This window comes from Mus caroli, chromosome 1 (genome assembly GCF_900094665.2).
Source record: "Mus caroli chromosome 1, CAROLI_EIJ_v1.1, whole genome shotgun sequence".
Taxonomy (NCBI): Eukaryota; Metazoa; Chordata; class Mammalia; order Rodentia; family Muridae; genus Mus; species Mus caroli.
The window spans coordinates 126,598,384-126,606,997 of record NC_034570.1 but is presented as its reverse complement, the minus strand read 5'-3'; the positions used below and the strand labels follow the sequence as shown (position 1 = coordinate 126,606,997).

Here is an 8,614-nt window from a genome sequence, read left to right as displayed (position 1 = left end):
AGAGAGAGAGAGAGAGAGAGAGAGAGAGAGAGAGAGAGAGAGAGAGAGAGAGAAAGGCTGAGAATGTTGTTGAACAGAGATGAAAACGCACAGGCAGGATTGGAGGCTGAACTTCCCAGCCTGAAGCCCCTTGATCTCAGGACCTGTCTAGTCAGCTGTCAGAAAGCCCCATGAAGCGCCACTTGAAGCTGCTCTTCCTCTCCACGCCTCTCTTCAAACCCTCACTGCTCCTGGTGCTGTCTTCCAGGGGTTTCCATAACAACAACATCAAGGCTATCCCAGAGAAAGCCTTCATGGGCAACCCTCTCCTGCAGACAATGTGAGTACTTGTCCGGCTCCTGGTGCTGTGTGTTTTGGGGGGGATGGAGGTTGTGTGAGGGGGAGGGGAATAGAGGGGGTCCCCCTAGAAAGAATGTGGGAGGGCTGTTGACCTCTTCCCAGAGGAGTGGGGACCTGAAAAAAGGTGAGATCTGAACTAGGGCTCCGGTCTTTTTCTTCCAGACATTTTTATGACAACCCAATCCAGTTTGTGGGAAGGTCAGCATTCCAGTACCTGTCTAAACTGCATACGCTGTAAGTGGGCACCAGAGGCTGCCATTGGGTTCTGCAATCTGAACTTCTCCCCTATCCCCTCCTGTCTGCTCTCTCCTGCCCTCTGCCTCCATGGCCAGGCACCACAGGAGAGGCTTCTGGGGCCCTAGACTTACACTGTCTCAGACCTATCTCCAGATCTGCCAGAATCCTGGTTGCTTCTTCCTCTATCTGACATGGATGAAAAGAGCCCTTCTTCATCCCTGCAGGCACATCTCTGATTTTTGGGGTTCTACTTGGCTCGTGGTACACACCTGCATACACACCTGCAGTGAATTCTGCATGGGCTTTGGACTGCTCCAGTGCCCTGTGCACAGCTTCTGGGGCCCTCGCTATGCCATCTTTCTCACGCTCAGCCTGAAGGAAGCCCCTTTGTTTCCTTTTCCAACTCATCTAACTCCAAGCCTAAGGTCCCACTTTTTAAAATAAGGCTCCCACGGATTGTTTGCAGCATACTGAGGCTTCGCTCCACATGGCTAAGCCCCTCCAGGCACGGTTACCTTCTATGTTCCCATTACCTTTCCTCCCCACCCCAATCTGTGAGGTAGGCACCTCAGTCAGTTCTATAGAGGAAACCTGAGGTGCATGAAGCCAGACTTCTATTACCGGGGTCCTTATTGGATGCTGCTGTTTCCTCGGGGTCTCTCCCACACTGTTCTTTTGTGACAAGGTTTCACATGGCCAAGGCTGGTCTTTAACTCCTGATCCTCAAGCTCCCACTTTTCAAGGGCTAAGAGTAAAGGCATGTGACACCACTCCCAACACTTGCCTTTTAGAGAAGACACTCCTGCCAGGAGCGGTGGCACATACATATAATCTTAGTGCTCCGGGGGTGAAGATAGGAGGATTAGGGGTTCGAGGCTAACTTCTGCTGTATAATAAGTTTGAATCCAGTCTGGGTTATGGGAGACCCCCATCTCAAAACAAAACAATAATAACATGGAACATTTGCATCTCTCATCTGGATTTGGTTTTGTCTTTTTACAAACGTAAAGGCCTCAATGCTGGATGGAGTTGCTGGGCTCAATCTCAGCCCAGCTGGACTGAGCAGAGCTGTATCGATTTAAGACAGTGATTGGGCCGGGCATGGTGGCGCACGCCTTTAATCCCAGCACTCGGGAGTCAGAGGCAGGCGGATTTCTGAGTTTGAGGCCAGCCTGGTCTACAAAGTGAGTTCCAGGACAGCCAGGGCTGCACAGAGAAACCCTGTCTCGAAAAAACCAAAAATAAATAAATAAATAAATAAATAAATAAATAAATAAATAAAAGACAGTGATTGGGAGCTAGGTATAGTGATGCATGATCTCAGCACTCAGGAGGCAGAGACAAGTAGGCTAGCCTGGTCTATGTAATGAGTTCCAGGACATTCAGTTAGAACTGCATAAAAGAGAGACACTGTTTTTTTGTTTGTTTGTTTGTTTTGTTTTGTTTTTTTTAAAAACTAACTAACAAATTATTATAAACATGGCTAAACTTCCCACGGGGCCAAAGTGGCTAATTTGAGGGAGTCTTGGGGGAAATGACATGTCCCCCGAAAGGCAGAGCCCCTGAGCAGAAGACTGAAGCTGAGAGCACACATGTTGGCACGCCTGACCCACCCCTCCTCCAGAGCCTGTTCTCTCTATTTGCAGATCTTTGAATGGTGCCACTGATATCCAAGAGTTCCCAGACCTCAAAGGCACCACTAGCCTGGAGATCCTGTGAGTAGATTCCCTTTCCTGCCATGGGGACTCTTCCATCTCCCTTCATCTGGATGGTTGTCCTTCTGTCACCCTTCCTCTAGTCTGCCTCTGCTACTGGCTCAGCCCCAGGGCCTTGGCCATCTCCAGGCAAGGCAGGGGCAGCAGGGCGTGGGGAGGCTGGTATTCCTCTGTGTGCTTCCATTTATCGGGACTGGATTCAGAACTCCTAATCCTGAGTCACAGTACACTGAGGACTTCGGCTTTGAGAGGACTGATTCCAACAATGTCTTTCTTAGTGTCTCCATGCTATACTCTGTGCCATGGGGATACATATATAATAGGCCCTCAAAATACTCTGAACCCTGAGATAAGCACATAGTAGGCCATCAACACATATTAAATAATGAAAGAAAAGGAACAGGCACTTAGTGTGAACATTAGGAAGTCAACTCCCTGCCCATACCACATAACTCGTTCATGGCATAACTGGGACTGGCACTTTCCTCTGTGTCTCTATCGTCTTCCTCCTAGCTCAGTGTCATGTGGAAAATTTTCCATGAAAGTGATGTTTCCCAAGGATGACCTTGGCCTTGGAGTCTTTCTAGGGCTACCCAGTGCCTAATCCGAGCACAATCTCCAGTTTGCCCTCACAAGCCTCTGCACTCTAAGCTTGTCTCCTTCCCCTAGGCTCAGAAGCAAAGTGTGTCCCCATGGTCCTACTGGACCTGACTCCTAGCTGCTCCTTGCCATGGCTGTCCCTCTCCTTGGAGGCCCCAAGAGCAGGGAAGGTTTTGTCCCTAAGGCCTAGTGTTGCTGGGACAATTATGAGAGGTGGGGTGTGGCTGAGGTAAAGGTATATGGGTTGATTTGGATTTATAGGAATCATGGGGCAAGCAGAGCCTATGGATTGAGGCCCTCGTTCTCTCAACTTCCTACCTAAGCTCGCCTAGGTCAGGGGAACTTAGCACTCAGATGCGGGTGCCTGCTACTTCCTGTTCCCATAGCCCCACCCCTGCCCTGTGTCTCCCACTGCTCACTCTTGTCAGCTCTGTCCTCCCACAATATCAGGTCCAGTGTTAGAGACGGGTGGCTGGGAATGGCGGGACTCTGGGCCTGGTGCCAGCTCTGTCTGTTCTCCCTGCAGGACCCTGACCCGTGCGGGCATCAGACTGCTCCCACCGGGAGTGTGCCAACAGCTGCCTAGACTTCGAATCCTGTGAGTGGCTCATGACCCTTTTACAGTCCTGGCCTTGTAACCCTGTCCCTGTGTCCCAGTGAAAGCCTCTGCTGCTTCTGTCGTACTTGGTCACATCTCTTTTTTGGGGGGAGTGATCATCAACAGAGACTCCTGCTGAGAATCTAGGAGAGACTGGTCCTCTCTTGTTCAAGAGGAAGGACTTTGGTCTCTGGAGTTGACTCTGAGTGGTTTGAGACCAGGTCTGCTTCTCACTAGCTATGTTCATTTGGATTTATTCTTTAATATCTCTGAATTTAAACCTCCTGTTCAACACGAGAGTCGATTTGTGAGACCCAAAAGCAGTCTGTGTCTAACGCACATACCACATAGTAGGCACTTGGCATCATTCAGGCGAGGGACGTAATTGCTTCTGGTATTCGGAAGCTACTTAAGTTGGCCCAGTTTTTCTTCCTACCTGGATTCTAACTTTAGTCTAAGGCTGCTCCCTAGAGATCTCACAAGCAGCTCAAGATGGGTACATGGACACCCGCAGATGTGGGCTCCAGACCAGGCAGTGTGTCTTTGGGCAGGTCCTATGCTAAGGACTCAGGCCTTAAGCTCCCTGCCTAAGGGAAGGGTTGAGCAGGATGAGGGCTCCCAGCATTTCTTTTCGCTGCTAGCTCCGGAGATGGTGGTTATCATCACTATTTTCATGGGAACACTATTGCCATGAGTGACATTGAGCATCTTGCTCAGCAGTGGCCAAACTTCCTACGGACTGGTTCAGCACCTTATTCCCTAATGTTGGCCTCTCTCATCTTCATATCCCTCACTTTGAGCTGTTTTCCCCAGAATGCTCCCAGGATCCTGCAGGATAACATGTTCATAAGCTAGCCCTGATGAAAAAACAAAAGCCAAGTTGGTTCTATGTAGGCTTAGTGCGAAGTGGGGCTTAGCAGGGAGGAGGGAAGAGAAATCTAACGGAGGAGACTGGTACTCCACCGTGAGACAGCCATCCTGTGTTCCCGCAGAAAAGCACAGCCCTGACCACAGTGCGTTCCCTGCCCCCATCCCTGCCCCTGCCTTCTACCCTCATATAGCCACTGCTTCTCCCTGAGCTGGGCTCTGACTCTTCCCCAGGGAGCTGTCTCATAATCAGATTGAGGAGTTGCCCAGCCTGCACAGATGTCAGAAGCTGGAGGAAATGTAAGTCTGGGGTCCGCTAGGGCCAGAGTCACAAAAGGGACACTGGGCGGGTCTGAGGGAGGGGGCCAGGGCCTAAGCATGTTCTAACTCTTCTTTCTTCTCAGTTTGTTGGACCTAGATATAGGGCTGGGGGCTCAGCAAGGCCTGGGTACAAACCCTAGGACTCAATAGTAGATGATTTGACTAGGAACAGGTGCCCAGAGGAGTCTCAGGGTAGCTCCTTCTATGTCAATAGCAACAACAAACTACAGTTGTGATTAAGCCAGTGGAGGGCTAGGGCCACCATGATGCTTTGGGTGAGACACGAGAAGTCTTTGGAGGAACTGGAAGCAGTCTAGGTTTGGGAGTATGTGTTTCCATGTTCCATGACCCATCCACACTCACTCGTACATGTGTGCTCATGAATACAAAGATAAGCACGGTTGCACATGAGCCTTCAGCGTCACAAGGAAAAGCTGACTTTAAAATTCTCTGTGCCCCATTTGCCCATCTCCAATTTCCTTAAACTACTATGTTGTCTGAGCTCTGTGTAGCTGCCCCTGATTCTAGTCAGGGCAATGCTTTATGGGGCCATGACAGGAAAGATATATCTGGATTTGTCTGAGTAATAATGTCTTTGACATTGTTGGAATCTAGGATCTATCTCCTAGTCAGACAATAAGTCTACTAAACTCTGCTTCTCAATTCAGTGCAGTCACTTGATTACCCAGTGTCTGCTGCTAGGCTAGGGTCTGTAGGACCCATGACTGTCAGGGAAAGTGGGGGGCACTTCAGCTGGGCTGGGAGCCAGGCCCGGTGGGAACCCTGGAAGCTGACTCCCTTTTGGGCCACAGGGATGGTTTTGTGGCTTTGTCTCCTGACCCACTTACCCAAGGCAACCGGATCCCCTTGTGCTCCCTTTAATTCTGGTGATTTCCGCGGGCTGGGTCTTTTTTCCTGTGCCAGGAGAAGTGGGGGGCTCTCCTCTCTTCCTTCCAGTGCTTGAGGGGCGTGGATCGGAGCCAGAGTCTGGGCCTGCAGGCTCATCTAGTCTCTCTTGCTGCTCTAGTGGCCTCCGACATAACTGGATCAGGGAAATTGGTGCAGATACCTTCAGCCAGCTGGGCTCCTTGCAAGCTTTGTGAGTACCTGCAGCACCCAGGGGTGGGATCCCCCCCCCCCAGTGTCCCCTCCAACGTCATTTCCATAGCACATGTGTCCAGTTCAAGTACTCATGACATGTATGTTTATTTCTTTTCCACAGCCCCTTCACACACATACACACACACACACACACACACACACACACACACACACACACACAGCACTTCCTCATCCAGACAGTCATGCAGCCCCTTCTCCGTCTATTACCCAGGATTTTCTGAGGCTCTGAAATCAGACATGATTCCAAGCTACAAGCAGGTTGGGAACTAGGCAGCAGTGAGAACCTTCCCCAAAGGCTTCAGGTCACTGCTGCTTGGGAAGGCCAGATGGAAAGTATGTGAAAGCAAGCCCAAGCTAGGCCCAGGGTCGGAACAGTGCCTCTCCCCCGTGTTCCCACCCTCTCCTACCTCTTGCTTTCTGCTCACAGAGACCTGAGTTGGAATGCCATCCGTTCCATCCACCCTGAGGCTTTCTCAACCCTTCGATCCTTGGTTAAGCTGTAAGTACCCCTTGAACTCTCTTCCAGGATGCTGGGGACCGGGCAGGACTGTGGGCTGGTTGGTGATGCAGGAGGGCCACCACGGAGCAGGGACTTGTACAAATGTTTCACCACACATCGCAGGGAGGTCCGAGGGGCCTAATCAATCATTCTAACCGTGTGTTTGACACACTGAGAGGCCCGGTAAACAGAAAGCCTGCTTCCGGCAAACCCTGGAATATCATCTGCTAATGTTCTGCAGTGTTTTGGCAGCCTTGGTCCTCATTATGCTCCATCCCTGACCCTCTCCCCCAGCCTCCGTATCCTCCCCATTCACCAACAAAGAGGACATACGCATCTGAACTTCTCGGTTCAAGAGGATGACGGTTGATGGAGAACCCAGAGTCTCAGATAGCTGCAAGGCAGGAGGGAACTACAGAGTCTCTAAGTCTTCTCAGATGCAAGCAGAGGGCATGGTCATTGTGTTAGGCTGAAAGAGCTCCTGACCTGGTTGCCACACACCGTATGGGACGGGTTCCTGCCTAAGGAGGAGCTGGCACCCTCCCTGCCTGCCTTGTTGTGTGTCCCAAAGGCATTCCCACCTACATGGAGACCTTTCTGACTACCACAAAGACTCCTCAAGGTTCCTGGTCTTGGCCACTATCCAGCCACAGACCCTTCCTACACACTGGTGGCTTTTCCAAAGTCTAGGAGAAGCCTGCTTAAGGACCTGTTGTGACTCCATGTGGCACGCAGACCCCCCTCCCTCATCCTTGGCTCTCTGGGCTCTGGGCCTTGGTCTTGTAAAATTCTCACCTCCATCTCCTCTCTATTTGCCATACTCCTGCCAGATAGGTAGGACAGATATTTTTATCCTTTGAAAGATGAGGCCATTGGAACTTGGGCAGATTTGTGACTCTCTTTGGTTACACAGTGAGTTGGTGACAGCACCAGGTTTCCTGCCTGCCAGTCCAGGGCTGTTTCCACGGCGCACAGTCTGTGGTCCTAGTGTTTGCGTTGGACTCCTGGCTTAGTCTAATAAAGTCTCCAGTGGAGGTAGTGTATGTCCTCACTGCTGGCTACCAGGCGGTGTCTGCAAGGCAGAACGGATGATCCAATGCTTACTTGGGGCTGGTTGACCAGCTCTGTCCTACCTCATCTGATCATCCAAGAAACAAAGGGAATACGTGAGGTATAGGCAAATAGCAGAGACGTCTCCCAGGGCAGTGAGCAAGGGTTCCTAGATGGGAACCCAGACACAGAAGCTACAGTTGTGGGGCTCTATTACATATAGATGGGACAATTTGACATTAATTTAGGAGAGCCCCTGATGCATAGCTGTCACCCAAGGTTTGTTGAATGAATGAGTGGCTGAGTTAACAGAAGGGGGTCTCTAGAAACCCCTAAGCTTCAGAGCATACAACATCCCCTGTGCTTATCTTCTCTTCTTTGCTCCTTCCCTCTTGCTTCATCCCAGGCATGCTGGCCACACCCTCAACAAAGCCCCGCCCCCTCAGCAGTCCCACTGACTGCCAATAACCCTGATCATGCACTGTCCTAGGGACCTGACTGACAACCAGCTGACCACACTGCCCCTGGCTGGGCTGGGAGGCCTGATGCACCTGAAGCTCAAAGGGAACTTGGCCCTGTCTCAGGCCTTCTCCAAGGACAGTTTCCCAAAACTGAGGTGAGAGCTTGGCTTGCCTCCTGCCTGAGGAGGTATGTCTCAGACACCTTGGGAGAAACTGAAAAAGCCACAGAGTCTCACCCTGAGAATAGCCCGGTAGCTTGGAGTTTGGCTCCACTGATCTCCTGTCAGCAGCTAACCAGGGACATGACTCTATTCCCTCCTATCCCCTTCCCGCTATCCCAACCACCAATCTAAGGGCACTGGGACCTGGGGGGAAGGAGTGAGCTGAGCAGGGGTTCTTCCCCGCAGCCTGGCGATCCCATCCTCACTTAGGCATCAGCTGAGGCACAGAATCAGAGCAGAGCCCAGGGCACCGATGAGTGGAAAGCAAGCTGCCAGCCAGTCCCTGGTGCTAATGACATCCAGGCTTCCTCCGTGGAGTGGCGGCATCAGAGCAGCCTGTGTGGCCCAAACTTTGTCTGCTGCAAGCTAATGAGATGCTCAAGGCATCTGTCCTCACCCTCAGAGGGCACAGCATCCAGTTCTGTTATGCCAGGAGCTGGGCAGGGGACAGGGTGTTGGTTTCACAGAAGACAAGGGTGAAGAGTCACTGGGGAAATTGTTGCTTAAAAATGAGAAAGAAAGAAAGAAAGAGAGAGAGAGAGAGAGAGAGAGAGAGAGAGAGAGAGAGAGAGAGAGAGAGAGAG

At 51.3% G+C, this 8,614-nt stretch overlaps 1 protein-coding gene across 1 annotated transcript in view; it reads left to right on the top strand.

Annotated features, from left to right (window-relative positions):
* Positions 1-8,614, top strand: part of Lgr6 (leucine rich repeat containing G protein-coupled receptor 6) — a 121,702-nt gene that overhangs the window by 102,735 nt on the left and 10,353 nt on the right. Inside the window, exons 8-15 of the mRNA XM_021160737.2 lie at positions 248-319; positions 502-573; positions 2,223-2,291; positions 3,418-3,489; positions 4,591-4,656; positions 5,705-5,776; positions 6,227-6,298; positions 7,839-7,964. Of these exons, the coding sequence (XP_021016396.1) occupies positions 248-319; positions 502-573; positions 2,223-2,291; positions 3,418-3,489; positions 4,591-4,656; positions 5,705-5,776; positions 6,227-6,298; positions 7,839-7,964 (621 nt within the window). The remainder of the gene's footprint in view (positions 1-247; positions 320-501; positions 574-2,222; positions 2,292-3,417; positions 3,490-4,590; positions 4,657-5,704; positions 5,777-6,226; positions 6,299-7,838; positions 7,965-8,614) is intronic.